We start from the raw sequence: 27,910 nt of genomic DNA on the forward strand, positions 1-27,910 counted from the left end.
AAACAATATTGATGGGATGAACTTTTTTTTTTTTTATTTACTTTTAGTTTTCGGCGGACACAACATCTTTGTATGTGGTGCTGAGGATCGAACCTGGGCCGCACACATGCCAGGCAAGTGCGCTACCGCTTGAGCCCAGCCCGGGATGAACTTTTAAGGGAAAGTCCCAGAGAAGAAAAAAATCCACATGGTCACTTAGGTAACGGAGGAGAAAAAGCAAGAAGAAACCTGGGCACTGTGATACATGCCTGTAATCCAGGTTACTTGGGAGGCTAAGGCAGGAGTATCATTAAATTTAAGGCCAGCTGGGTGCAATGGAGCACACCTGTAATTCCAGTGGCTCAGGAGGCTGAGGCAGGAGGATCATAAATTTGAGGCCAGCCTCAGCAATTTAGGGAGACCCCAACAAACTCAGTGAGACCAAGTCTGAAAAATAAAAAATAAGAAAGGCTGAAGATGTTACTCAGCATGAAGCACCTGTGGTCCAATAAGAAAAGAAGAAGAAGAAGAAGAAGAAGAAGAAGAAGAAGAAGAAGGAGAAGGAGAAGGAGAAGGAGAAGGAGAAGGAGAAGGAGAAGGAGAAGGAGAAGGAGAAGGAGAAGGAGAAGGAGAAGGAGAAGGAGAAGGAGAAGGAGAAGGAGAAGGAAGAAGAAGAAGAAGAAGAAGAAGAAGAAGAAGAAGAAGAAGAAGAAGCAGAAGCAGAAGAAGCAGCAGCAGCAGCAGCAGCGGCGGCAGAAGAATAGGAGGAAAAGAGGTATGAGAGGGTACAGAGAGGCAGATTCTGTGAAAATGCCATTGATTTTGGTCCAGGTAAACTCTGGTCTTTGGATGCCATGTGAGAGAGAAGTTTTGGTAGATCAGGGAGTGAAAGAATATTTTGAGGAGTCAAGACATAGTATGAAATAAAGATGACACAGACACATCTCTGATAGCAATACTCCTCTGTTCAAGAAAAACAGAAGATTAGAGGATGAAGAAATGGAAATTGAAAACATGGACTCCTTTTTGAGGAAGTTTGGTAAGGAAGGCGCATTAACACAGACATGATGGTCCACAGCAACTTGGAAGGCTAAGGCAGGAAGATCACAAGTTTAAGGGCAGTCTGGGCAACTTAGATCCTGTCTCAAATAAGATTTTAAAATAGTTTCAGGATGTAGCTCAGAGGAGCCCTGATTCGATTCCCAGTACCAGGGGAAAAAAACAAAACAACAACAACAACAAAATACAAAAAAGGAAGACACATTAAACCTGAACTATCCCAAGGAGAACTCATGATATCCATGCCCAACCTCCTCCTCCTTCCATGTCTCTGATCTCAGTGCATGGCTTTCCTTACAGATTGTAAGTTCCATGAAGTCAGGGCTGCACCTGCTGTTGAGACAGGTGTCTCACCAGCATGTTGTATGGTGTCTGCATGTTTCATGGATGCAGACTTAGGGTAGGACCCGTCCTCAGATGTACAATGAAAGACACCAAACCCATTCCTTGTAGTACTCCTGTCTCCCCTGCATCCCAACACAGAGGCCTCCTGGTTAACTTCAGGAAAGCAGAAGGTAATTCTCCTCCAGACTATTGACCTCCTCTCTGGGGCTTCCAAAGCTCTCTGCATTCTTTCTTTCCCCTGTCCCCTCAGGTGGGGCTCTAATCCAAGTTGTTTGCCACACTCCAGCACACAGGAACAATTATGGGCAGGTAACATCTCCTCCTTGCCCCTGTTACCTACCCTATCCTCAACTAACTTCCTCACCATGGTCTGCCACCTTCCTTACTCCTGCCTTCTTGGAGTTCTGAGGCTAGATCTCTGCGTCTCCTTGTAAATCTTTCCTCTCGGAAGCCCTAAACCCAGCCTAGTAAGGAGTGGAAACGGGGCCTTGGGGAAAGCAAGACCCATTGAGAAGAGAATGGCATCCCAAGGACCTATTCCCTGTTCCACATATATGTCTGTCTCCTCTCACTTGTCTTTGTCAGTCCGCCCCCCCCCCTCGCCCCAAAGAGATAGAGAGACGAGAAGAGGGAAACCAAAAGGGCAAAATCTTCGTGGTGCCAGAGTCTTTGGAATTGCGGGTGATAAATCCAGTAAGTCTCTTTAATATCGTCTTTCAGTTCACACACACGCACACACAGATCAGAACAAGGCAAGGACCGCCAACGGGAACAGGGAGGGGGGCCGGAGTCCTCCCAGGATTGGGAGGTTCTTATCCTGGGATTCCCTTCAGCCCGGCTGCCCAGGAATAAGATGAGTGGAATGGAGTATTTACAGAGAATGGGTGCTTTTCTTCTGGGTGAAGGGTCCTAAACCAGAAATCTCCCAAATTACATTCCAAAAATCACTAAAGGAGAGTTCTGGAATTTGGGGGAAAATATGAAGAGTATCAAGTGGAGGAGAACGAAACTGTACTGGCAAAAATTGGGAGAGAGCGTGGGGGCGTGGCTATCCCGGGTCGCAGCCCTCTGGCCAGAAAAAGGGGAAGAATCTGTTTGTCAGTGGGCTAGGCCTAAAGCCACAAACCCAATCACCTGACTGAATCGCCCCGTAGAGACGGAAAAGAAGGCGGAGCCTGCCGACCTGAAGGCGGGGTTTTGTCAGAGCTGGGGTGGAGCCTATAAAGGAGGTGGGACTTTGGAGAAAAGATTCCAGGCTGGGGAGCACAGGGAGCGCGGCTGGGGGCGCTGCACTTTGTTGGGATGGGGTATTGGAGCCCGACTTGTAGCAGGGATCCCGGGAAGCAGCGTCCCTGGGGTTGTGGGTTTTGTAGGGGTTCCTGAGGAGCGTGCTCGCAAGGCCAGAGATTCCGTGGAGGCGGAGTTTAGGATGTTTGGAAGTCCGGCTGCCCCAGAGGCGGGTGTGCGGGACGCCTATTGGGTCCGCAGCTTGACTGCAGAACGAGTCTGGGAGGTTGAGGGGCGCAGAGTGGGACTGGGCAGAGGGAGTTTTTAGGGATCCCAGTAGTTTTCGTGGTGCTGTGCGGCAATGATGATGACTACGGTGAGGATAGTACAGAGCACCATGGCTGCGATGCCCACCGCCAGGGAGATGAAGGAGAAGTTCCGAGCCTCGCGTGAAGCGATCTCCGCAGACACCATGTCTCCGCGGGCCAAGGCCGTGCGCACCTGCGGGGGAGGGGTGGAGGACCGCGGTCAGAGTGCCGCTGTTCTCTAGCATGCCCCAGCCTTCCTTTAAGATGGTCCCCTTAAGGCCCAACATTCCCAGTACTAAGAATAACGGCGTAAACCTAACCCCGGCTCCCCACACCTGCACTGCCTTGAAGATGGCGATGATGCCCGTAGGCCAGAAGCAGCAGATGGTGGTCAGCACTGCAATGGGCATATAGTCGTGTGGCGGGCGCCTCGGCTCCAGCAGGGCCAGCCCTGGGCCTTGGGGCGGCGGGGGGAGAGTGGAGGTCACTCCAGTTCCCCCTGGGGTCCCGCCTGCATAAGGCTGCAAAAGGAAAATTGGGGGAGGGATGTTGCTCCGACCTTGTTACAACCCACCAGCGTCCCGCCTCTGGCAAGTTGGTTTTAGTAGCACAATTCTTATCCGTTGCTTCTCAAAGAAACTGATTAACCACTGCCCTTGTAGGACACCCATAAATTTCGCCTAGGTTCCTCTCCTCCATTCATTGCATCATTTTGGATATCTCCGCATTCTTCCACTAGCTACGGACCATAGGCACTGTCCTGGCCTCACTTGGGACCTGTTCCTTCCCTCCAGACACCTCCCTGGCCTCCCCTCCCTCATGCCCCTTGGTTTCCAGGTTCCATTTCTTTCCCTCCCTCCAGAGGGTTTCCTTCTTTCAAACTTCCTTTTGATCTCTAGGTTCCCCCTCTCAGGTCCCGACCTCTGACCCCAAAGGACCCCCAGGTCCTTCACCTCCAAGCCTTTTCTTAGCCCCTTCTCTCTCTCTGGGACGTGTCCCCAGAACACAACCTGGTTTTCTGGTTCTATTTCTCTATTACCTCGGTTCCCGGTGTGCCCCCAATTTCAAGTGCTGTTCCACTGTGCCCCCCTCTTCCCAGGCCCCAGTCAGCTCCCTCACTCACCGTGCCCACCGGATAGACCGGCACGTAAGCAGTACAGGGCTGCAGCTGCAGTGGGTAGCCGGGCGCTACGTAGCCCCCCAGCGGCAAAGTGCCCACCGCCCCCGCGTGCGTGGGCACCACGAAGCCAGGAGCCTGAGCAGTCGGTGCAGGCGCCGGCGGGGGTGGGGCAGCGGCGGCGGGCGGCGGCGGGGGAAGTGGGCCCTCGAAGCGAGTCTCCTGCAGGTAAGGGTCGGGTGGCATGCGGGGCAAGGTAGCGCAGCCGGGTGGGGGAGCCCCGGCGGCCGGACCAGGCGGGGCGTGATGGGGGGGCCGGGGTAGTGTGGCTGAGGAGGAGGGACCTCGTTGAGCTGTGGCCGAGGAAGAGGCCAGGCCGCCTGCGCCTAAGCGCGGGAGGGTGGCGGTGCCAGACTGGTGGTAGTGGTGGTGATGGTGATGGTGCGAGGAGGGAGCTGCCTGTGGGGGCGGGGCCGGAGGTTCGGCAGGGGGCTGGGGGGCATTGTATGGAGGTGGAGAAGTGTGTGGAACTGAGTCCGGGAGGCCTAGGGGCAGTAAGCCAAGGAAAGGGTAAGTGGAGAGAGAAGACAGCAATAAGATCAGAAGGAGACAGTCAGAGATGGAGATAGGTAATGGGAGAGGAGGAGGGAGGTGATAAGAAGTCATCTCTCATTTGGGGGTCAGGAGAGGGGTTGTATCTAGGCCATCTGCCTCCCCCCCTTCAATCTAGTTTTGAGGTCACAACTGTCCCCTCCTCCTCTTCTTTTTAAGCAATACGCACTCAGCTTTCACCCACAGACACAATCTTACTTTTAAGCTATGGCTGCCTTTGGACAGGCCTACCTGAGCTAGTCCTATGTGTGCACATGTGTAAACATGCATTACTGTGTTCACATGTGCTTACTTCAGTAGTTGTATACACACATGTGGGATGACATGTTCCACTCTGCCCTGGCATCTCTGGGAACCTCAGGGCCATTTTTTAGTGCCCATAAAGAAGAGTCTTTTGAATTTGACTCCCTTGACAACCCCAATTTGATCATGTCTCCATATTTCCCAACTGGATGTATCTATGCCAGTGAGCCACTGACTTTCCATCTGTCACTTCAAGTGATGCTATCCCTGCAGTACCTGGCTGATGCTAAGCTTCTCTTTACCTCCCTTAACCTCCTCTCAACCTGCCCTCCTACCCATGTTGTTGGCAAGAGGCAGAGGCTGAGACTGGAAGGAGGAAAGGAAGAGAAGGGTGGGAGATAGAGGAGGGGGTGGGGGTGTAGAGAGCTGGAGAGAAGGGGAATGGAACCGAAACACTCACTAGGGAGGGCTAAGGAAGGGGGTTAAGGCAAGGGAGGGGGAGGATGAGGAGAAGATGGAGGGAGGGGGTTGTTATTGTTGTTTATTTTTTACCTGACTTTTCCGATGTCATGATTGCAGTGTGGCTGGGACAGCGTCCCTGCCCTGGAGTCAGTGGCCCCTGTCTGGCGCTGGAGTCTGGGTCCGGGATGGCGCAGCCAGCGGCAGCAGCACAGAGATGGAGAGATGAAGACTGTGGCGTGGGGCGGAGGGAACGCGGAGGGGGGGGGGCTTAAAGGGACCGAGGCAAGGGAGGGGGAAGAGCCTCAGACATCCCCCAACTCGTCTCTGTTCTTGGACCACCTCTCTCCTCCTCTCACCCTGGCATTCAAGCCCCCAATTTAGGCTCCCTTGGAGTTGTCATGGAAACAGGAGGCAAGACCAGGCAAGGAGGGTGGGACTTAGGGAAGGAAGGAGGGAGAAAGAACTCTCTAGAGTCTCCCCCTCCAAGGCTCGCTGTAGTGATTATATTGTGGGAGGAAGCCAGCAGGTGCTCATTGGATTCAGTGTGCCAAGTTCCCTTTACATCTGGTTCACCCAGGCAGGTCTTCTTAGTTTCCCTCAGCTCCCTGCAAGGTGCCAGCATCTTTTCCCACATCCTTGGCCCTAGTTTCTCTTTAGGAGAGATAATCTTGTGTGAGAGAGAATTGTGCAAAGCTGAGACGTGAGATGGTCTGAAGAGTTCCCAGGGTACACAGTCTGAACCTGAGATCCCGGCAGTAAAGTGGGAGGCTCAGGTCTATTATTTGAGGATAGCTCCTCTGGCTGGAGGAAGAGAGATGGGAGTAGGGGGATGCATAGCTACCTTCTTCCAGGGTTAAGGAGCTGAAATGGTTTGGGAGCAGGAAGGGGTGACTTAACTGCTCATTTCTGGCAGGTCGGTTTGGAAATGTATGCTTGTTGGTGGTGTGTTTGGAGTTCTAAGGCAAGTTAGCGTTCAGCTAGACCCCCCCCCCCATACACACCCGCCAGGAGGAAACTCCACCTCCAGGGTCGACCTAAAGCATAGCGATTATTGCTCTTTTTATTTGCTCTTTGCATCTTGGAAGCGAGTGGGTAGGGAGGAGGGATGACGAAAGGCAATCTATGGAGATTTACACCAGTTGGGCTTGTTGCAGAAACATGGCCAGAAAAATCATTGTGTCCCCCCCCCACACTTAAGATTAATTAAATTCCCAGCCTCCATCTGAGGCAGTCATTTTCGGGCTGTGTACCTCCCTGTCCTTGTCCAAGAGGAGATCAGTAAAGAAGGCCTCGCCCCAGTCCCATGCCCCAGATTTAGATCATAGCCTTACCTGGTACTTCTGGTTTTTCAGGTGTTTGCGGGAGCCCCTAATGCCTTGCTCCCGAATACCTTTCTCCCACCTCATCCTTCACTCTACACACTTCTGAGCGTACATTGGTTTTATTGGGAGAAACAAATTTAGACCCAGTAGAGACCTTGTGAAATAGGGAGAAGTTCAGACAGCTGACGAACCTTTTCTCAAGGGGCAACGCTTTAATTAAGTAAACGCTCAAACAAATAAGGGCCCTAACCCAGGCTTTAGGGCATCGGGTTGGGGGTCACTAGTAGGTTGAGAGGTGCAGGCGCCTGGAGCTCGGAAGTCTGGATTGGGTGGTAGGGTCTGCATCGGGAACTGCCTACAGAGTTCGGAGGGCCGGATTGTGGGGTCGCTCAAGTTCAACAACCAGGCAGCAGCATCTTCCAGGCGTGAGTCAGCGCAGCCCCAGGGCCCTCCGCCCCTTAAGGGTGGGTTGTTCCTTGGGAGGGAAGTAGATAGAGTAGGGCGGGAGAAACTGGGCCAGGCTGCACTTAGCTCGAGGGGCCTTGAGGACTCTCCGCGTCTCTGGAGACAAGGGTACTACAAGCACTTCAGGATGAAGAATTGTAAGACGCTGACCTGGGACGGCGGGGGCGGGCGGGCGTCTAGGGGCGCGCATCGGCTGCCATCAGCCGGTCACTCCATCTGGCCACTCACCCAGCGTACCGCAAAATACTTTTTCCCAGTCCGTCCCCCACCGCCCCATGGGGACCTAGAACTCCGTGTTCGGCTGCGAAGCCAAACGCGTGGATTGGGAAGCCGAGCGAATCAAGGCAGGGGAAGTCGAACCCTTGGGTCGCTGGGAGCAGCCGGGCCTGGAGTGGCCTTCTTTCGATTCCCAGGATACATTTGCTGCTGGTGCTTCTCCCCACTGGTCTAAATGGGTTGCTCCGCCTATTTCCTCCCCACCTTCCAGAGTGCATTGGAACGTTCCATTGCCTCTCCGGTCCCCTGCCTCTGTTGCAGGGGACGCTCGCACGGTTGCCAGGGAAAGCCCGGACGTGACGGCTTTGCGCGACCCCGAGCAGCCCTCCCCCCTCCCACCCGTCATCCCCCTGGCGCTTTCTTCTCTCACGCTTTCCCTCCCCCTTGGGTTCCAGACTAGGGAGAAGTAAACATCTGGCTGAGTGAGACCTACAGACCAGGCCAGGTGGGAGTTTGCATTCTTCAGGGGGCCTACGCTGCTGTTCAGGGTCCTGTGGAACGCCGGGTTGTGCCTGGTGGTGGGGTTGCATAAAGAAGATCTTGGGCCTAGGGACCAAGTCCCTGAGCGCGGAGTTGGGGGCGGGACTTCTGGTGAGCGTTGGTGCGTCTACGCGGTGGGGGTATATGTTTGTCGGGGGAGAACTGGAGTAAGTTCAAAGTAGGCTAAAGGACCTGGTGTGGGAGCAGGAGGGGGAGGCTTGATGGCTGGGCATCTGTTCCGAAGGTAATGGGTGTTGTCATCTACCTCATGGGCCCTCATTCTACCTTCTTAGGCGGGAGCATGCTGGGACTCTGGGGGCAAAGGTTCCCCTCGGTGTGGGTCCTGCTCCTGTTGCCATTCCTGCAGCTGCTGCTGCCTGCAGTCCCCGCGTCCCACAGCGCTTCCTACAAGCCGGTCATCGTGGTGCACGGGCTCTTTGACAGCTCATACAGCTTCCGCCACCTGCTGGAATACATCAATGAGGTCTGTCCGGGGACACCCAGTGGAGGACATTGTGGCGGAGTTTGCCTTGACTGGGGAGGAAGTGGGTAGCTGAAAGCCACCCCCCCACCCCCACGTCTCCTGCCTGCCAGGTCCTGCCATCCTGGCATGGGGATAATTGGGGGACGGGAATCCCTGGTTCTAGCAAGCACAATAGACATGTGGATGTGGCCAGGGATAGGTATGTGGGGGCTTCATAGTCCATCCCCAGTGGTTGTATTGTCCCTTCCCACAGACACATCCTGGGACTGTGGTGACAGTGCTCGATCTCTTCGATGGCAGAGAGAGTTTACGGCCTTTGTGGGAACAGGTACAAGGGTTCCGAGAAGCTGTGGTTCCCATCATGGCAAAGGCTCCTGAAGGGGTACATCTCATCTGCTACTCCCAGGGTAGGCAATTACCCATTCCCAACTCCTGATCAGTGTCTGAGGGATACTTCTTAGTGTCCTCAGCACTACATTGCTGAACCACATTGCCCTAGCCTGAGCCCTTCTTTTCTGACTTAACTCAGCACCTGGGTCTTCTCTCTCTGTGTCCTGGATGGGAGGGAGGCTCCCTGCACTGCTGCCCTTACTTTGTCCATTACCCTTGATTCTTGGATTTCATGATTAATAAGGGGCAGTTGAAAGTATCCTGGAGTTAAGAGTCGGGAAGCCTTGATTATAATTCTGTCACTTACATGACACATGACCTTTTGGCCCAGGGTGTGTCTGTTCTCTGAGTCTCAATCTCCTTTATGTTCAGTATGGTGGTGATGGTGGGGTGTGGGGCAAAAGACAAGAGCTGTTGACCTTGTTATCCTTCATTTCCTGCCCAATATTGGTGTTCTGCCTATAGGGGGTCTGGTGTGCCGGGCACTGCTCTCTGTCATGGATGACCACAATGTGGATTCTTTCATCTCACTCTCATCTCCACAGATGGGACAGTATGGAGGTGAGTGGGCACTGTGGGCTGCGTAGAAGGCCCCAAGTTTTGGAGGCACAGAGGTTTGTGGTCACTTGGCACTGCCATTCTTTTGCCAGACACAGACTATTTGAAGTGGCTATTTCCCACCTCCATGCGGTCTAACCTCTACCGGATCTGCTATAGCCCTTGGGGTCAGGAATTCTCCATTTGCAACTACTGGCATGGTGAGTGGGGATACTGAATAGGGATACCAGTATGGTTATTACCATAACCAATAGCAATGACAAAAATAGTGGTAACTTCTGTTCACTGAGCACTTATTATCTGAAGAGGCACTATTCAAAAATGTTTGATGTGGCTGGGTATGTGGCAGCACATACCTATAATCCCAGCAACTTGCAAGAGTGAAGTAGGAGGACTGCAAAATTTGAGGCCAACCTGGAAAACTAGCATGACCCTGTCTCAAAATAAAAAATAAATGGGATGAGGATGTAGCTCAGTGATAGAGTGCCCTGGGGTTAAATCCCCAGAACTGGGGGGCGGGGGGGAGACCACCACCAAAATATTTCATGTGTGTCACCTTGCCTCAGAGAGTACAAGATACAAAGATCAGCCAGACTTTTCTGTGATGTATGTTGAACAGTACCTGGTTCATAGTAGTGGCTAGATATAAGTGCTTTCTATTGTGTATACAATTATTATATTGCTATCCACCTTGAATATGAATGCAGTCACCTGACTGGTTTTCCAGTCTTTGGTCTTGTCTCCCTTCTTTGCTTCTCTGTCTTCCTAACTGTTGTTTACTCCCAGACCCTCACCATGATGACTTGTACCTCAATGCCAGCAGCTTCTTGGCCTTGATCAATGGAGAAAGAGACCATCCCAACGCCACTGGTAAGATCCCATGTTCCTACCCATCTCTTTAGCTTCTTTGATCCCCTATATCCCTCTATCCAACCTGGCCTGACTCAGGTTGTGGCTAACTCATTCTCTCTTCTTCCCACCCTGCAGCATGGAGGAAAAACTTTCTTCGTGTGGGTCGCCTGGTGCTCATTGGGGGTCCTGATGATGGTGTCATTACTCCCTGGCAGTCCAGGTAATAAGGAATGTGTGAGCTGAACATTGGCTAAAGACACATCCAATCTTCACCAATCTCTATCTCCTGCCTAGAACTGGCTTTTCTTCTCACTGTTCAGTTAGTGCCACCCCCTATACCAATCATTCTGTTACCCAAATGTAAAACCTGGGAGTCCTATTCTAACCCCTATGTCTAGTCAGTCACTAAGTCTTGCTGAATTTACTTCCTCTACCACTCACCTCCTTTTGTAGATTTTTTCCCCCCAGTGGTGAGGATTGAACCCGGACCTTTTCCCTTGCTAAGCAAGTGCTCTACCACTGAGCTATACCCCCAGTTTATTTTTTATTTATTTTATTTTTTTAGTTGTAGTTGGGCACAATTGGACACAGTACCTTTATTTATTTATTTATTTTTATGTGGTGCTGAAGATCAAATCCAGCACCTCATACATGATAGGCAAGCGCTCTACCGCTAAGCCACAACCCCAGCCACCCCCAGTTCTTGTAAAAAAAACTTTTAATTTTGAAATAATTATGGATTCACAGCAAGTCCCAAAGATGGTATAGAGAGGTCCTATGTACACTTGACCTAGTTTCCCAATGGTTATATCTTAGGTAAACTAAAGCACAATATCAAAACCAGGAAATAAGCTGGGCATGGTGGTACGTGCCTGTAGTTCCAGCACTCGGGAAGCTGAGGCAGGAGGATCAGCTGAGCCCAGGAGTATGAGACCAGTCTGGGCACACAGCGAGACCCCATCTCAAACCAACCAACCAACCAACCAGGAAGTTAACATTGGTACAATGTATGTTTGTGGTTCTGTGCCATTTTATTATTTTCTACCAGCACTTTATTTACCAAGACTATTGTAACACCTCCAGCCTCATCTCTCTATGGCACTATGTGATTGTCTCTGTTGTAGGTCATCATGAGTGATCTGAAATGTCACCTGAGTTACCTTACTTAACAAATATTTATTGAATTCTATGTGCCCAGCTGCTATTCTGGGTTCTGGGAATGCAGCAGTAAATAAAAAAGAAATCACTGCTATTATGTAGCTTACATTCTAGTGGGTAGAGGAAGTAAATTAGACTAGACTTATTTAGATAATAAATGTAAATATATATGTCAGGTGACAATAAAGGAAGGCAGGGGAGGCATCAGAGGATGCTTAGGGCCTGTTTTAATGCTCAAAGAAGGCATAATGGAAGAGCTGCAACTTGAGCAGAGGCAGAAGGAAGTGAGAGAGGGAGTTGTATAACAGAGGAGGAAGAAGACCCAAGCAGCACCTGCAGAGGGCCTGGGGCAGGTGTGAGTAATGAGGCTGATATAGGAAGAGCACGAAGAGCTCATGAGAGGAAGAAAAAGATGTAGTGAGGACCAGTTGTGTTGAGTTTTTGCAGGTTAAAGTAAGGCCTTACTTCTTTATTCTCTTTTTCTTTTTTTGTATGTGATAAAATATAGATAACAATAGGTTGGGGATACAGTTCAGGGATACAGCACTTGTCTACCATGTGTCAGGACCTGGGTTTGATCACAAGCACCAGAAAAAAAAAATAGGTAGTAAAAATTACCATTTTAGTCCAGGCAGTACAAACCTGTAATCCCAGTGACTCAGGAGGCTAAGGTAGGAGGATCACAAGTTTGAAGCCAACCTTGACAATTTAGTCTCAAAATAAAAAGGGCTGAGGGGCTGGGGATGTGGCTCAAGCGGTAGCGCGCTCGCCTGTCATGCGTGCAGCCAGGGTTCGATCCTCAGCACCACAAACAAACAAAGATGTTGTGTCCGCCGAAAACTAAAAAATAATATTAAAATTCTCTCTCTCTTAAAAAAATAAATAAATAAATAAAAAGGGCTGGGGGTATGCCTCAGTGATAGAAGGCCTCTGGGTTCAATCTCCAGTACCACACACATAAATAAACAAACAGGTGTGGTGGTGCATACCTGTAATCTGAGCTACTTGAGAGACTGAGGCAGAAGGAGTGCTAGTTTGAGACCAGCTTCAGTAACTTAGCAAGACCCTGTCTCAAAATAAAAAATAAAAATGGGCTGAGAATGAAGCTCAGTGGTGAAGTGCCCCTGGGTTCAATTCCCAGTACTTTGAAAGAAAAAATCCTATTATTATCTTCTTTTGACATTTAAGGAAACACAGGGCAAAGAGATTAAATAACTTGCCTACATTTATAGTGTTAGTAAGTGGTGAGGTCAGGCTATCTGACTTTTTTTTTTTTTAATTTTTTTTGTTTAATTGTTGATAGTCCTTTATATATTTTTCGTGGTGCTGAGAATCGAACCCAGTGCTTCACACATGCCAGGCAAGTGCAATACCACTGAGCCCCAGCCCCAGCCCAGGCTATCTGACTTTTAATCACAATGTTTTACTTCCTCTTGATAAAGGAGGTATTCTTTATAGGACAATGAGGACAAGTAACATACTGAGACATACACATGGGGAGAGTGTGGCAGAACTGGGGTTCAAATTCAGGCCTGTGTGTGTGTCCCTACCACTTTCTTACACCTTCTACAATATAACGCCAGACCCCCAGACCTCCAGCCCAGCTTTCCCATGTGCCCAGCTGTGTCTCTGTGGCTGTTTCCTTTATCTGGATACCCGTCCAGGAGCACCACAGGGAAGTTTTGTTGATGCTGTAAAAACTAAAGTAATGGTCTCTTCTCTGATCCCACAGTCCACCGAACTTAACATCATTAGCATTTGTGAAGTTATTCACAGTGAGGTTCCACTCAGTGCCCATGACAGTTAAATACTCTTTAATTTAAAAATGTGTAATTAATCCTGAGAATCACACACAAAAAAAACTATTTTAAAAGAAATTTTATTTTGAAATAATTTTACACCTAAGAAAAATAAAGCCAGGCATGGTAATGGCATGGTATCCAACATACCAAGGACATTAAGTCAGGAGGATTGCAAGTTTGAGGCCAATCTGGGCAACTTATTGAGACCTATCTCAAAATTTAAAAAAAGAAGAAAAGAAAAAGGAAAAGGGTGGGCAGGATGTAGCTCAGTGGTAGAGTGGTTGCTTAGCATGTGGAAGGCCCCAAGTTTAATTCCCAGCATGGAAGGAAGGAAGCCAAGTTAGTACAAAGCATTTTTTTTTTAATTCTTTTGAGACAGGGTCTTTCTAAATTGCTGAGGCTAGCCTCAGACTTGTGATCCTCCTACCTTAATTTCTTTAGTCACTGGAATTACAGGCCTGTGCCATTGCACCTTGCTTGTATACTCTTCACCTAAATTTCCCAAATGTTAACATTTTACCATGTTTACATTAACATATTTCTCTGTCCCCTTAAATATATGTATATTTATGCATATATGTTAATATTTAAATATATTCAACATTTACATATATATCAATTTTTTGTGTGAACCCTTTGAGAGTATTCTTTCGACATGATGTCTCTTTACATCTGTATATTTTAGTGTGTCAGGCTGTATTTCCTATAAGCAGGATGTTCTTTTATGTAACCACAGTAGTTTTCAAAAGTGGAAAATTAATAGAGACAGTAATGTAATTTTTTTGGGGGGAGGGGGGTGGTTATTGGGGATTGAACTCAGAGGTGCTTAACCACTGAACCATATTCCCAGCCCTTTTATATTTTATTTAGAGACAAGGTCTTGCTGAGTTGCTTAGGGCATACTAAGGTTGGCCTCAAATTTACAATCCTCCTTCCTCAGCTTCCTGAGTGGCTGAGATTACAGGCATTCACCACCATGCCTGGCTATCCTCAGACCTTTAAAAAAAATTAAAAATTTTTATTTTTACATATATAGATGGACACATATCTTTATTTTATTTATTTAGTTTTATGTAGTGGTGAGGATTGAATCTAGTGCCTCACATGTGCTAGGTAAGCACTCTACCACTGAGCCACACCCCAGCCTCATCCTCAAACCTTTTTAAATTTTACTTTTGTTTTACTTTTTGTGGTGCTGTGGATTGACTCCAGGGCTTTGCACATGCTGAACAAGGACTCTACCACTGAATTATACCCCTGGCCCTCAAATTTTGAGACAGGATCTTGATAAGTTGCTCAAGCTTAACTCAAATTTGCAGTCCTCCTGTCTCAGCCTCCCACGCAGCTGAGATTGCAGGTATGCGCCACCACACCTGGCTCTAATTGTCCTTATAGGGAAAAAAAAATCAATACAAGTTCAAACTCAGGCCTGGGGGTTACATTTAGTTGTCATATCTCTTTAGTCTCTTTTAATCTGGAATTGTTCCTCAGTCTTTGTCCATGACATTGACAGTTTTGAAGTGTATTGACCAGTTGTTTTGTGGAATGTCCTTCAGTTTGGGTTTGTTGGATATTTCCTCATGATGAGATTTAGGTTATACATTTCTAGTGATAATTCTACAGAAATGATGCAGTACCCTCAGGGCATTACTGCATGAGGTATGTGATATCTAATTAAGTTTTTTGAGTGTCCTTCCTGCTGATTGTCTCCCCAGCAGGCTGTAGGTTCCTAAAGGACCCTAGACCACCTTGATTATTCCCAGTTTTTGATATCCACCCTCAATCTCTTTGTAGCTTCTTTGGTTTCTATGATGCCAATGAGACAGTCTTGGAGATGGAGGAACAACTGGTGAGCCCCTTGGGATTACTCCCCCTCTCTTCATCCACTGTCCCACTCATTCTGGTGTCCTTCCTGCCACTGATTCCTGAGCTGAAGGGTTCACCCTATGGGGAGGGGGCCTAGGACACCAACAGTAACTCAATTTTGTCTCTTTTTGTGTCTTTCTTCCATGTTTCCACACCCTTTGGCCTACCTGGAAGGTATATCTGCGGGATTCTTTTGGGTTGAAGACTCTCTTGGCTCGGGGGGCCATAGTGAGGTGTCCAATGGCTGGGATCGTCCACACGGCCTGGCATTCCAACCGCACTCTTTATGAGACTTGCATTGAACCTTGGCTCTCCTGAGGACATCCTCAGATGTCTCCAGAACTCCCCAGCCCAGAGACCAAGTGGTGGCCTTGGAAAGCAGATGTCAGGCTCTGGCATTGGCAATGACCACCTCATTGCTCTCACACTGCCCCCACATCAACCAGGGCTCCCAGAACCCCCATCCTTTGCTCCTCCATGAATGACAAGTCCTGGTCCCCCTACCTCATGTTTTCTAGTTTGGGGGTGGCTCCATGCTCTCCCTTTCTCCCAAGACCGAGGTTGGGAAATGAGAACCAGGTTTTTAACTTGTGGCTGCTCCTGCTGCTGCTGCTGCTGCTCCTCTGTATCTGGCTGTACAGGAGGAGAACCCAGCCCCTGCCCACCACAGGGGTCTCCTTCTAGGCCACTCAGGACATTTTTAGCTTATGTTCTCCCCATGTTCCCTTTTCCTCTGAACTTCCCTGTTGTCAGCCCTCCCTACCCACAAGAGGGACACCCATGAGTGGGGTTCTGAGGCTCCCCTATGGGGACAGTTCCGTTCTTGAAATGTCAGTGTTGGGGACTATCTGTGGCCTGCGAGGCCCATCTCAGGTTTTGGGATCCCCCAGTCCCTAGGATCAGTGTTGGGGTATCCCTGGGAGCCTAATTTCTTTGAGGCCCCAGCCCCTCTTTTAACTACCCTTGTATGGGTATGTCCCCTGTATTTATGGAAATAAAGTTCCATTTCCTCAGAGTGGCTTGGCTTATTTCCAGGTGAAGGGGACCTAGGCTCCTCAGGGAGGGTGGGAATGGAAAGCCTGGGGCCTGGGTGCCCGGATGCTTGGGCTGGGGTGGGGACCCCCTTGGTGTTTCCGTCTTCTCAATGCCCATTCTGTGTGGGTTCCTGATTCTCTGCGGGTTCTTTCCTGCTGAAGACAATTCTCTTCCTGTCCCAGCCTAGGATTAGGGGGCTGAACCCTAGGCTCCAGTGGTTTGGGCCTCAGTTTTAGGGGTGGAATGTGCCTGCCACCCCCAGGCTAGACGAGGAGGCTGAGGGTCAGGGTGGGCATTTGTTGTGCCCCTTTTTGACCTTTGTAGGCCAGAGCTGGGTGAGGGGCTATACAATGAGCCTCCTTTTCCTTGAAAGAAGGAATTTTGGCTGACACAATAGGGCCCTGTCTGCTCTGGCATGGAGGGTGGTGGCTGACTCAACTCTGTGCCCCCCAAAGCCCTAACAAATGTCATCAAGAGATGGGGGCACTTTTTCCCTTAGTTCCTTGGGCTGCCCCCCTGCCCTTTTGACAACTTACTTTTATTTCTTTTCTCAGCTGATCTTGCCTCTTCTCTCATGACTTGATCTGCTGTTTCTTGCCAGCCTGCCCTTCTCCCTGCCCCCAATTCTCCAGCAGTCTGTCTTGGGTTGAAGTAGGGCTAGGGAAAGGTCATAGGGTATTGGTGGTATTAGAGCTAGGAGTCTCTGTTAATTTAGGAATCCAGAATTTGGGGCCCTCATAGGGTTAGGAAAATTCTTCTAGGGAGCCCTATGCTAGAGTGGGGGTGAGAGTTATAGGACTTGACCCCACTGAGCTGATCAGGCTAGAACTAAGGAGGAGGCTTGTGGGAGGGGGTAGGAATGGGAGGCCTCTGTCTGGCCTAGCCCCTCCTCTCCTTCCCTGCCCAGAGGGCCCACCCACCAGTCTGAGCTGCTGCTGCTGAGGCTGGTCTGCCTGAAGTCTCCCTGGAGAGAGAGGAAGCCAGGTTGGAATGGAGGGAGGGGGAGGCAGATGGGGAGGGAATGTCAATGAGTAAGGAGGGGGGGTTACTCAGAGCCTTAAGAGTGGATATGAATTGGGGGGCATTGTCTGAGTGAAAGGTGTAGAATGTATTTGGTGTGGGTGCGTAAGGGTAGAAATATGTTTACGGTATGGTGGTTCCAGGAGCTTGGATTTGTATGTAAGGTGTGAGGGTGTATAATTGGGGTTTTGAAAATATGAAGATTAAGTTATAAGAGAGCATGTTAAGGAGGACCATGAGGGGAGGGTTAACCATGTGTTTGTCCCTCCAGGTTGAGCAGAGTATCAGGAGAGGATGTGTCAGAGGGGTAGTGGAGGGAGTGTGCTGGGGGGAGCCTGTATGATGCTGAATGGATCCGGATATGCTAAAGATGATACCAGTTATATGTACACACAATTGTATACAGTCCTGATGGCTAGTGTGTAAACGTGAATGTCTTAAATCCCTTAGAAGGCATCCACAGATGGAGAGAGGAAGGTCATCCATTAACCTCTTCTTGTCTGTAGCCCACAGAGTCTGGACTCAAAGAGAATCATGGGGTCCAAAGCTGAGCTGTGCACACTCTTTGGTGGACTTTCATTCCTCCTGCTATTGATATCAGACGAGGGAGCCAAGGGTGTATCCCTCAAAGAGAGGTGACAACAGAAGGGGTGGGGCCTGGGTAAAGTCTGCATGTGAGCCTTCTGCTGGGAGTGGGGTTTCCTAGAAGGCAAAACAAAGTTGAAAATTCAGAAAGGGGGTTAGAGGCTGTCACCTCAGGGGTGCAGGATCTCAGTGGCTCCTTGAGGGAGATGGTTCTTCTGGCGGCCTAGGATGAACCTGACCCGCTCAATGTCTCCCACCTCCTCCTTTGGCACGGATGCAGTAAGGGGGTCTGCTCCCAGCAGACGCTGGTGGTCCCACTACGCTACAATGAGTCCTACAGTCAACCGGTATACATGCCCTACTTGACCCTGTGCGCTGGAAGGCGCATCTGCAGCACTTACAGGTGAGGGATGGGGAGCTTGGACTCTGGGATCTCTCAGTGACCCCCAAAGAATCTCTACCAGATCCATATCTGAGGTTTGAGTCTGGTGCTGTGTTTCAGGACCACCTACCGCGTGGCGTGGCGGGAGGTGAGACGGGAAGTGCAGCAGACCCATGCCATATGCTGCCAGGGCTGGAAGAAGAGACATCCAGGAGCGCTCACCTGTGAAGGTGAGGTCCTGTCTTCCAGGCCTTGCAGGAGGTCTGCCGACGGGAGGCAGAATATTGGGGAGCTGAGCTATAGGTTTGGACCTGAAGCGCCCCCTCCTCCCCCCAATGCAGCCATTTGCGCCAAGCCTTGCTTGAACGGAGGCGTCTGTATTGGGCCGGACAAGTGCGAGTGCGCCCCCGGCTGGGGAGGGAAGTACTGTCACGTGGGTGAGTCAGCTGGCCCTCCCCGCAGCGAGTGGGAGGGGCACTGGTGACCTTCCCACCCACGCCCGGCCCTGCCCCCACCTCAGCACTCTCTTCTTTCCTATAATTAGACGTGGATGAGTGTAGGACCAGTGTCACTCTCTGTTCGCACCGTTGTTTCAATACCGCCGGCAGCTTCACTTGTGGTTGCCCGCAGGGCCTGGTGCTGGGCCCCGATGGGCGTGCCTGCGCAGAGGGGTCCCCGGAGCCCCCAACCAGTGCCAGCATTCTGAGCGTGGCGGGTAAGTATGGGCCAAGTGCAGGAGAGCGCCAGGCAGCTGCTGGGGCCAAGGTAGCAGTCAAGTTCTCGCTCTTTGTCCTAGTTCGGGAAGCGGAACAGGACGAGCGCGCCCTAAGGCGGGAGATTCGTGAACTGCGAGGGCGCCTGGAGGGGCTGGAGCAGGTGAGTGAAGGCGTCTAGCGCCAAGCCCTCGGGGCAGGAGTAACCAGTCGCCTACATCCTCAGGTATTTCTTCCTTTGCAGTGGGCCGCGCAGGCTGGAGCTTGGGTACGGGCAGTGCTGCCCATGCCACCCGAAGAGCTACAGCCAGAACAAGTGGCTGAGCTATGGGGCCGGGGTGACAGGATCGAATCTCTCAGCGACCAAGTGCTGCTGCTGGAGGAGAGGCTGGGCACCTGTGAGTCTTCTTGCCCCTCCCCACGCAGACCCCTATCCCAACTGCCCGAACTCCTCCAGAGACCTTCCAGGTTCCAAATTCCCTCATTCCAGAAATCTCTCCTCAAAGTTCACTCTTTACTACCTTCCAGGATATCTCCATTTTTCTCCTAATCTGGGACCCTGCCTCAGTCTGGGTGAGAGAAGCAGTGTGGACCCCTCAGACTGGGGCAGTCCCCAGAGACTTCAGCCATGGTGTCACACTATCCCCTTGTCATTAACTAGGCTCCTGTGAGGACAACAGCCTGGGCCCAGGACTGAATCGATAAGGAACTTCTAGAGCACACAATCCCCTAATTTATAGAAACTGGACCCCACTAATCCTCTGGGATTGGCCAACTGGGAGCTGCAAATAAGACTGCCACAGAGGAGCTATGAGCCTGGAAACTTTGAAGAGCTGAAGAATGGGCAAAGGCAGGCTGTGTTAGCCTGCCCATTTCTTCTGGCTGGGGGCAGGTTGTCTGGACAAAGCCTGTGTCTTCAAATCCTTAACAAACATGGCAAGAAAGCACCCAGATCTCTCTCTCTCTCTCTTTATTTTCAGTTGCTTGCTGTTATCCAGATAATAAAAACCAACCATGGAAAACTGGGTGCCAGCCTCTCCTTTTGCTCCCAGCCCACCTCCTGGGCTGAGGAAACAGGACTGGAGTAGGAGGCAGGAAGTGGCCGATGCCACCAGGAGGAAATGAAAACTGGCTCAGAGAGGGGGAAGCCTCAAAAGAAAGAAATAAATTAAACAACCTCCTCTCCCCTCTGGCCAGGGTCCAGTTCCTTTCCCCAACTCCCCAGGGTTCAGTGAGTGCAGAATCTGATATCTGCCTCTTTCCCCTGTGTCTGGTTGGGATGGTACAGGGGACAATAGGGGACTGGGTTGGATCAGGACTACTGAAGGACTGTACCATGGGGACAGGGGAAGCAGAAATGTGTGACCAAATTGGCATCCAGGAGTGTGTGCTCAACCCTGGGCATCTTGGCAAGGGAGGGATGAGACCTCTGAGTTAGAAGAGTCCAGCCCCTATAGATAGGGGCTCCACAGGGAGGGAGGATGAAGGTGCTGAGGAAGATTCCCAGGATGAGCCTGGGAGGAGTGTTCCAGGTATCAGCTTCCAGCCAGAGTGAGGAGTTGTCCCCACAAATGGATCAGTCCACTGAACCCATGAACTTAGGCATGGGGAGGATGAATTGTTCCACAGACAGGATGAGTCTACTGGCCAATGTGGGACGGAGAGGGAGAGAAGACAGCAAAGGAAGAGTCCACTGGGGATGGGATGGGATGGAATATTCCCCACCCTTGTGTACAATGAGCCACTCAAGTTGAAGGGGAGGCAACTATCCCACAGACAAGATGGCAGGATGTGAGGATCAGAATGAAAACTGCACCTAGGCAGGAGAGTCCCTGGATGGGGCCAGGAAGGGATAGGGAGTGACAAATGTACGTACTTTCACATCAGAATTTGAAGATTCTGAAGAGGAGAATGAATGGGGAGAAAGGAAATGAGGAAGAGTGCCCCTGCTTTAGGGCCAATGGGTTGGTAGGTGTGGGGCAGAAGATGGGGACAGATGGGAGAGAAGCTCACAGCCGGACTTCACCCACTCCCCCAGGCTTCTTCAGATAGTCACCACCACCCCGGCCATCAGTGGAGATTTCCCGGAAAATGGTGAGCATGGAGTGCCGGACTCTGTCAGCCAGAGCAGGGACATCATCTGGTGTCAGCCCTTCTGTGGGCACTGGTGGCAGCACCCGTACCTGACATCGCCCTGGTGAGATGAGGAGCACCATTATGGCTTGTTCTCCCAGGATTTTGCCCACAAGTAGTGCCCAGCTTCTGAGCAACGCTGCTACCCCCTTCCTCAATCTTGTGGGTTTCTTCCCCTAACCCTGGGTAACCGCCTCCTGATTGCCAGCTGCCACCTGTTTTTTGAGGCCCTCCTGTACAAAGCCTTCCCTGAACCTCAGTCCAGATATCTCCTATCACCCGGGTTTAGCCTTCACCGTGGAGGTTTATTGACTGCAGTTTTGCATATATAGACTATCTTTCCTGACAGATCAAAACAGCCCCTCTTAGAGACCAAGTATTGCCCACCCAACAGAGTATGGTGGGTGCTTAATAGATACTTTTGCCTGATGTGGGATCATACATGGGATATTCATGTGGGTATGTCTCATGGCTCTGTCACTGAATGATCCCCTGCTCACAGGGACATACCCTAGCCTCTCCAATGGCTGTTCTGGCCACACACTACCCCAGACCTGCTCAGAGCCCTCACCCGAGGTGAAGCGGCGCTCCTTCTTGCAGTAGAAGTCTTGATAGGAGGACATGACTATGGGGACAATGGGAACCTGGAAAAGGGATAAAGTGGATCAGTCCATGGCTCCCTGAGACCAACCATTGCCCAGAAAGGAAGGAAGGATGGGGGCTGGGGACTGAGCAGTAGAAGGCGAAGTAGTAGTCACCTGGGCCTGTACTGCAAGATGGAAGGCGCCACGTTTGAAGGGCAGCATGGAGCCATTGTGATTTCTTGTTCCCTCAGGAAAAACCCAGACTCTTACCTGGTAGAGGAAGAGGATCAAGGAAGATATGCATATATGGAGGCATCAGGGTGGGTGCAATGCTATAATGAGGCCTGCCTGCCCTGTCTATCCATTAATTTATAACTGTTCCATTCCCTAGTTCCCCAAGCCCCCATTTCCCCAAGATGACTTACGTCCTGGGTAAGCAGGGTCTGGGCGACCTCAGACATGACACTGATAGCATCCCCTGTGCGCTTCCGGTCAATGAAGATGACTCCTGCCAGCCAGCAGGCCAGCCCAGCAGAGCCAGCCCATAGTAGTTCACGCTTGGCAATGGGAACACAGCGGCCTGGCAGTACCTCCATCATTCCTTAAGCAGGCATGGGGATGGGGTAAGGATCAGGGTAGAGGCAGAGTGCCACAGCAGGCACCCCACTCCACCCAGGTCATCACCCACACTAGCAGGGACTGGAGATAAAGGGAGGAGACTACATTTTACCCATGTAAAAGCAAGGGTGACTAAAGGCATATGTACCCTGCTAATGAGGGCAGACGTATTCTGGAGAAAGAAAACCTGAGGAGGGAGCAAGGGAGCAACATCCTAGAAGAGAGGAGTTGAGGACCTTTAAAGGAGCAGGTTTGTGGCAAAGTGCCAGGAGGGAGGGCATGTGCCTAGGAACGGGGTCTCACCAAGCAGGTCGAGGGAGCTCTGGTGGTTGGAGACTACAACGTAGGGCTGTGAGGGAGGGAAGTGATGGGCCCCTCGCACCTCCACTCGGATCCCATACAGGTATTTGACGTGGAGCAGCATTAGACGCAAGATCCTGTGGGGTCACGGCAAAGGGGCCCAATGGGATTCACTGATGTCCACCTGCTTGTCTCAGTTCTTCCCACCCTACTGTCTTTCTGGCCATTTTTGCAATTTTCTCCCCCTTCCGTGTCCCTGGGCTTATTCAGTCTATTCTACACATACCATGCTGCTCCCTGAATCTACCATTCACTTCTCACCCTTGGGTTCCCTCATCACCCATCCATCACCCCTCGCCCCTCACTTCATGTTCTCAACGTTGCGTCCTCGCACGGCACACACAGGGATGGCAAGCACAGCCAGGAAGAGGATCCAACCGTTGTAGAAGGCCATCTTAAAGAAATACTTGGCACTGGGGCTGCAGAACCACAGGGTGGGCAGCAGGAAGAGAAGCAGCAAGAGCAGCAGCAGCAGCACCGTCCATGCCCCGGGCCACAGCTCCATTCTGGCCACCTGCAGAGAATGGGGCAAAGGACAGTGGCCTGGTTTCTGGAGGGGAGGAGAGTGGAATGAGTAAGGCACAGAAGGAAAGGTTAGGGGGTATTATCAGGATAAGGACCAGAGATACAGAATGAGGTCTGAGCTCCTATCAAAACCTTTCCAGGAAGCCTCTCTAGGTCAGGGAGCTCAAGATAGTTGTCCCCACCACCTCCAAGAGGGCTCTAGATACACTGAGACAAGAAGATCTGAGACATGGATTTCTACAACTCAGATAAATGAGAACAAAACAACAAATCTAGTGTGGTGGTGCACGCCTGTAATCCCAGTGACTCAGGAAGCTGAGGCAGGAGGATCTCAAGTTCAAGGCCAGCCTCAGCAACTTTGTGAGACCCTCAGTAACTTAGCAAGACCCAGTCTCAAAATAAAAAATATAATAAATGGGGATGTGGGTCAGTTGTAAAGCACCCCCAGATTCAACCCTCAACACCAAAATAAATAAATAAATAAACAGAATCAACAAAAACAATGATAGCTAACACTTGTACTGAAAAGATAACAGTCTACACCTGCTTAGCCACATGTGGATACTGAGCACCTGAAATGTGGCTAGTACAAATTCAGATATTCTAGAAATGTAAAGTATACATCAGATTTTAAAAACTTTGGGTGAAAAACAAAAGTGTAAAATACTGCCTGATAATCTTCTAATTTCTTTTGGATATATTGGGTTAATGACGTACTCCATTAAAATCAATTTCACTTTGTGTATGGTACTGGGGATGAAACCCAGGGTGCACTGCCACTGAGTTACATCTCCAGCCCTTTATTTTTTGAGACAAGGTCTCACTAAGTTGCTGAGGCTGGCCTCAAACTTGTGATTCTCCTACTTCAGCCTCCCTAGTGGCTGGGATTAAGGAATGAACCACCATGCCTGGCTCACTGTTACCTTTAATGAGGCTATAAGAAAATTAAAAATTACATGTGGCTCACATTATATTTCTATTGAACTGTGCTGGTCTATACGTTATATTAAACATTTACATACTATATATACTATAAAGTACTATTATTATTTACATTTTATAGAAAATAAACCCAGAGATTAAAGATCTTACCTGAGATCATATAGCTCCTAAACAACATTAGGTCATATAGCTCCTAAACAAAATTAGGCAGCCTGTGTCCTAAGCACTTTGTTATGCTGTCATCTGTATCTGTGTGGTGTATGTGTATACACCACACACACAGTACACAGCAGATACAGTGACTGTGAACAAACATCCAAAAACACTAAGTGATGAGAGATGGAAATGAACACACACATAATCATACAGAGAGACACATTTGCATACACGCACAAATTTACCACCATACCCAGTGACAGGTAAAGGAATATAAATGCATACCTAAAAAAATCTCTCTCCCCACAGGGAGCCTCCTCTATTTTCAATAAATCCAACATACCAATCCTGTTTCCACAGATAGGTAAATAAATTTCACCACCCTTTCCCCTTCTTTCTAGCCATATGCAGGCAATGTGGCTGGCCTCATCAAGTAAAACATGGAAGGTAGAGAATAAAAGGTCCAGATATCATACCACCTGCTCTGGACAGGACAGGACTCAAGTGGAAGAGGTATAGACATGCAGAGATTCTTCCTACTTCCTCCACTTTGTCTCACTGCTAAAGGGAGAGTCACAATTGACAAAAGGGGTGTTCAAGCAAATTATCTGTTATTCCCATCTAGGCCAAAGGCACTCCCTTTCTGGAACAGGAAGGGCTATACTCAAAGGTCAGAGGCAATGGAGGAAACAGGCGATCTTGCCAGCTAGGAAGGATTTCTCAGCTGCTCCATCCCACTGCCTCTTCAAGTTCAGACCTGCATGGTTTCTCCCCTGGCCTATATGCTGAAGACTCCTAACCCTTCCCCTCCAATCATCTTCCACGTGACAACCAGAAATGTTTCTGTACTGGATATTTCTGTCTTGCCCATAGGCCCTTCTTCACAAGTTGACTTCTGCTTATATTTTCCACCACATCCTCAAAAGCAGCTTTGTTTTTGCTCCAAACTGATTTACTTCAGTTTCTCAGATGCACCATGATCCTTCATGCTTCTGTGCCTTGAACATGCAGTTCCCTTTGGCTGGAATGCCCTTTCTGACTCTTCTCCAGCCTCACACAGTTCAGTTCCACCTTCTGGATGACTTCCCCTCAAGGCCTGTGTTTTCATTAGATATTTTCTTATCAGTGGATCTCAAAGTATAGAATGCAAATTCTCAGAACTCAACCCAGAAATACCAGATATACTGAATCAGAAATCCTGGGCACTGGGACTAGCAATCTGTATTTTAACAAGCTCTCCAGGTGAGTCTGATATGCACTTGGGTTCTCAAACCACTGACACTGCACCACACTAAGTTTAACAGCTCACTGGCATCCACCTCTTCCCCAAGGTTGTAAAAAACTTGAAGACAGGGATTCTGTCCTATCCCCAATGCCAGGACAGTATGAGGTGGAGTAGGCATTCAATATTAACATTTGCTCAACAGATTATAAGGCTGTATACACACCCACACAGCTATAATTAATGTTGAGAGATGGTTTGTTTTTGTTTTGCAGTACTGGGGGTTGAACCCAGGGTCTCACATATGCTAGGCAAGCACTCTGCCACTAAGCTTAAACCACCAGTTCCAAGATGGTGGCCCAGATCACAAATCAGATAGCTACCTTTTTAAGGAATATTAACTATAAAAAGTCACCAGTAAAATATGGAACATGTCAAGCTTCACAGTAACATTCTGAAAATAAACGATACATGGTCACAGTGAAGGCAGAGTAAATACCATGACGATATTGTCTCATACATAAGACAGAATGGGATCAATGTGCCATTGGGGAAGGACGCTGGTATCACCAAATATGTGCCAACAGTATGAAGAGTGGGGCATAGATAATGTCCTTAAATAAATATGGATGGGGTTTCACAGCTGGCTAAACCCTGACACACATTAAGCCCACAGACAAACTATACACAGCCAGTGGAGAAATAATGTGTGAAGACACAGGCCAAGGAGGTCAGCAAGATAAGGCATGGTCCTTTGCGGATTTGGACCGTTTATAATACATGATATTAAGTAACACTCTGGTCAGAAATGTCCAAGGATTTATTAACACAATGGAGTGCCAAATGGGTTAATGAGCATACAGCTCACAAAACATATTGACAATAAGTTTATTAAATAAATGGTAGGTGTAATCAGAAGCACACACACTATGGATGTATCACATCCATGCATCATTTGAAGGGGAATGCACATTTGGTAAGAATCATAACAGGGGTAACAGGCTGATCCCATCACAGTATAAGAGTGTGTGTTATTCCATGGATCCCACAAAGGAAAACTCCTGCATATGTCGTGACCATGGACATTTGAGACCAAACAAAATAAGGTATATAAGCTTTACATGCTAAACATGCAAAAGCATAAAACATGTAAGTAACATGAAATCGCCTATTAATAGGTGCAACATAAAAAACAATGCAGGACTTGAACATGTCAAAATTGGATGTGGCACAAGGACACAAGATATGAGAATGGGCAATTCTGATGGAAAATAAAAAACATTATTTCTCTATAATGTATGGATAACAGGGACAACCTAGCTGCACACAAGCTATCAAACACATTAAAGACACACAGCCAATATAGAAAACATGTCCCGCCCCCCGCAAGGAATTTACAGTGTCAGTGTGGAAGGCCACTGAGAAATAAGGTTCTGTGCCTAGAGGGAGAGGTGCCTGAGGACATTCCTAGGAATCAAATTTTGCTGGCCTTCTCTCCTCTTCCCCCCACCCCGCAAGAGTCATGTGGGGCCAAAGGGCAGGAAAAGGAATTGGGGAATGTGTAGGGAATTCCCTCTCCAGGATTCCCTGTCCACACCCCCAGTTCCAAATTCAGTTTCCATCTCTCTTCCCACCCATGTCTTTTTCATTCTTCCTCTCAGGCCCCCTCTCCTTTCCCCAGCAACCCTCTTCCCTGTCGGCCTTCCCAGCCCCATCCCCTCATCTCCGTCCCTTTCAGCACCCTCCTCCCTCTTCCTCCCATCCCTTTCCCGCCCACACCTCAGTGGGGTGGGGGGCCTGGGGGGCCGGCCCCCTCCCCAGCCAGGCTGCGGCAGCGGTGGTGGCGGCTGGCTGTGTCTCTGCCTCTGTCGGGGTGTCGGTGCCAAGGGGGCGACAGGATATGGGGGTGTCCTAGCCCCGGCCGATGGAGGGGAGGTGGGAGTGGGAGGTTGGGCCCATAGCGGTAGGAATGGTGGGGGGTTGTCCCCCCAGCACCCTCCCTCCCTCCCTCCCTTTCTGCTGTCTCTGAGGGCTGGGGCTGCTGCTGCCGCTATCCCCCCCCCCACCCCTCCCCAACGCCTGCTGGTTTCCGGGGCTGGCCAGGAAGTGGGGGGCGGTGATGGGCGGCCTGTCTTACCAATCTCCTCTTAGAGACCCGGCATCTCCTCTCCACCTCTACCACACTGCTCTGGCTAACTCCGCCTCGGGAGAGCCCAGCAGGGCTCTGCTGGTCTCCAGCTGTATCTTTTTTCCTCCAACCCCCTTTCAGCACTCACGGGCCAAGAGCCCTTGTTGTATTCCTCCATCGGCACATTCCTTTCCCTCATTCCTCATAAGCTCACCCTCTTACTGCCAGTTTTCTTTTTCTTTTCTTTCTTTCTTTTTTTTGTGGTACTGGGGATTGAACCCAGGACCTCTTACTTGCCAGACAAGCACTGGGTTACATCCCTAACATTTAAAAAGTGTGTGTGTGTATTTTTTAAAAATATGCTTTAATATATATATTTTAATTTTTAAAATTCTGTGACATGGTCTCTCGCTAGGTTGCTCAGGCTGGCCTTCAACTTGCGATCCTCCAGAGTGGCTGGGGTGACAGGTGTGTGCCATTTTTACTTGCTCTGATTTTTTTT

General features: G+C 49.8%; 4 protein-coding genes across 11 annotated transcripts; 2 read left to right on the forward strand and 2 right to left on the reverse strand.

Annotated features, from left to right (window-relative positions):
* Window positions 1–2,090: 2,090 nt before the first annotated feature.
* Window positions 2,091–8,283, reverse strand: PRRT1 (proline rich transmembrane protein 1). 5 transcript variants are annotated; one of them, XM_081294140.1, is made up of 6 exons: window positions 8,181–8,283; window positions 6,684–6,776; window positions 5,443–5,581; window positions 4,042–4,257; window positions 3,254–3,439; window positions 2,091–3,111 (listed from the first exon to the last, which is right to left on the reverse strand). In XM_081294140.1, the coding sequence occupies exons 2-6, from the start codon at window positions 6,756–6,758 to the stop codon at window positions 2,432–2,434; spliced, it is 1,296 nt and encodes a 431-aa protein (XP_081150266.1). In that variant the 5' UTR covers window positions 6,759–6,776; window positions 8,181–8,283; the 3' UTR covers window positions 2,091–2,431. The 5 variants fall into 5 exon arrangements, with proteins under 5 accessions (XP_081150266.1, XP_081150268.1, XP_081150267.1 ...); XM_081294141.1 differs by having other exon boundaries at window positions 2,807–3,111; window positions 4,042–4,580; XM_081294142.1 differs by lacking the exon at window positions 4,042–4,257.
* On the forward strand, window positions 8,123–15,962 carry PPT2 (palmitoyl-protein thioesterase 2). Its single transcript, XM_081294179.1, has 8 exons — window positions 8,123–8,379; window positions 8,633–8,786; window positions 9,235–9,330; window positions 9,420–9,527; window positions 10,114–10,197; window positions 10,315–10,399; window positions 14,934–14,988; window positions 15,180–15,962. Exons 1-8 carry the CDS (start codon window positions 8,143–8,145, stop codon window positions 15,321–15,323), a joined length of 963 nt encoding a protein of 320 aa, XP_081150305.1. The 5' UTR covers window positions 8,123–8,142; the 3' UTR covers window positions 15,324–15,962.
* An 800-nt stretch (window positions 15,963–16,762) lies between these two features.
* EGFL8 (EGF like domain multiple 8) lies at window positions 16,763–19,556 on the forward strand. Of its 2 annotated transcripts, none has more exons than XM_081294194.1 (9): window positions 16,763–17,024; window positions 17,567–17,695; window positions 17,926–18,048; window positions 18,148–18,257; window positions 18,369–18,464; window positions 18,572–18,742; window positions 18,824–18,903; window positions 18,985–19,138; window positions 19,269–19,285. In XM_081294194.1, coding segments are annotated over exons 2-9 (837 nt in total). In that variant the 5' UTR covers window positions 16,763–17,024; window positions 17,567–17,594; the 3' UTR covers window positions 19,271–19,285. The 2 variants fall into 2 exon arrangements, with proteins under 2 accessions (XP_081150320.1, XP_081150319.1); XM_081294193.1 differs by lacking the exon at window positions 19,269–19,285 and adding an exon at window positions 19,402–19,556 and having other exon boundaries at window positions 17,009–17,024.
* Window positions 19,557–19,695: 139 nt separating this feature from the next.
* On the reverse strand, window positions 19,696–27,360 carry AGPAT1 (1-acylglycerol-3-phosphate O-acyltransferase 1). 3 transcript variants are annotated; one of them, XM_081294196.1, is made up of 7 exons: window positions 27,060–27,360; window positions 22,741–22,949; window positions 22,379–22,512; window positions 21,883–22,058; window positions 21,632–21,727; window positions 21,445–21,517; window positions 19,696–20,934 (listed from the first exon to the last, which is right to left on the reverse strand). In XM_081294196.1, the coding sequence occupies exons 2-7, from the start codon at window positions 22,938–22,940 to the stop codon at window positions 20,750–20,752; spliced, it is 864 nt and encodes a 287-aa protein (XP_081150322.1). In that variant the 5' UTR covers window positions 22,941–22,949; window positions 27,060–27,360; the 3' UTR covers window positions 19,696–20,749. The 3 variants fall into 3 exon arrangements, with proteins under 3 accessions (XP_081150322.1, XP_081150321.1, XP_081150323.1); XM_081294195.1 differs by having other exon boundaries at window positions 22,741–22,985; XM_081294197.1 differs by lacking the exons at window positions 22,379–22,512; window positions 27,060–27,360 and having other exon boundaries at window positions 22,741–22,875.
* Window positions 27,361–27,910: the final 550 nt, after the last annotated feature.

The sequence above is a fragment of the Spermophilus citellus genome (genome assembly GCF_964194105.1).
Source record: "Spermophilus citellus genome assembly, chromosome: 5".
Classification (NCBI taxonomy): Eukaryota; Metazoa; Chordata; class Mammalia; order Rodentia; family Sciuridae; genus Spermophilus; species Spermophilus citellus.

Bases quoted from the DNA above. Each gene is read 5' to 3' on its own strand.
- PRRT1 (XM_081294140.1), bottom strand. From the start codon at position 6,758: ATGAGGTGGGAGAAAGGTATTCGGGAGCAAGGCATTAGGGGCTCCCGC. The intron at 5,582-6,683 runs GTAAGGCTATGA...CCCACGCCACAG, and splicing joins TGAAAAACCAGAAGTACCAG to TCTTCATCTCTCCATCTCTG. The intron at 4,258-5,442 runs GTAAAAAATAAA...CCTTACCTGCAG, and splicing joins CATGACATCGGAAAAGTCAG to GAGACTCGCTTCGAGGGCCC.
- PPT2 (XM_081294179.1), top strand. From the start codon at position 8,143: ATGGGTGTTGTCATCTACCTCATGGGCCCTCATTCTACCTTCTTAGGC. The intron at 8,787-9,234 runs GTAGGCAATTAC...TTCTGCCTATAG, and splicing joins TCTCATCTGCTACTCCCAGG to GGGGTCTGGTGTGCCGGGCA. The intron at 9,528-10,113 runs GTGAGTGGGGAT...GTTTACTCCCAG, and splicing joins CATTTGCAACTACTGGCATG to ACCCTCACCATGATGACTTG.
- EGFL8 (XM_081294193.1), top strand. From the start codon at position 17,595: ATGGGGTCCAAAGCTGAGCTGTGCACACTCTTTGGTGGACTTTCATTC. The intron at 18,258-18,368 runs GTGAGGTCCTGT...CCCCCAATGCAG, and splicing joins AGGAGCGCTCACCTGTGAAG to CCATTTGCGCCAAGCCTTGC. The intron at 18,904-18,984 runs GTGAGTGAAGGC...CTTCCTTTGCAG, and splicing joins GCCTGGAGGGGCTGGAGCAG to TGGGCCGCGCAGGCTGGAGC.
- AGPAT1 (XM_081294196.1), bottom strand. From the start codon at position 22,940: ATGGAGCTGTGGCCCGGGGCATGGACGGTGCTGCTGCTGCTGCTCTTG. The intron at 22,513-22,740 runs GTGAGGGGCGAG...GTGACCCCACAG, and splicing joins CGCAACGTTGAGAACATGAA to GATCTTGCGTCTAATGCTGC. The intron at 22,059-22,378 runs GTGAGACCCCGT...TGCCTGCTTAAG, and splicing joins GAGCTCCCTCGACCTGCTTG to GAATGATGGAGGTACTGCCA.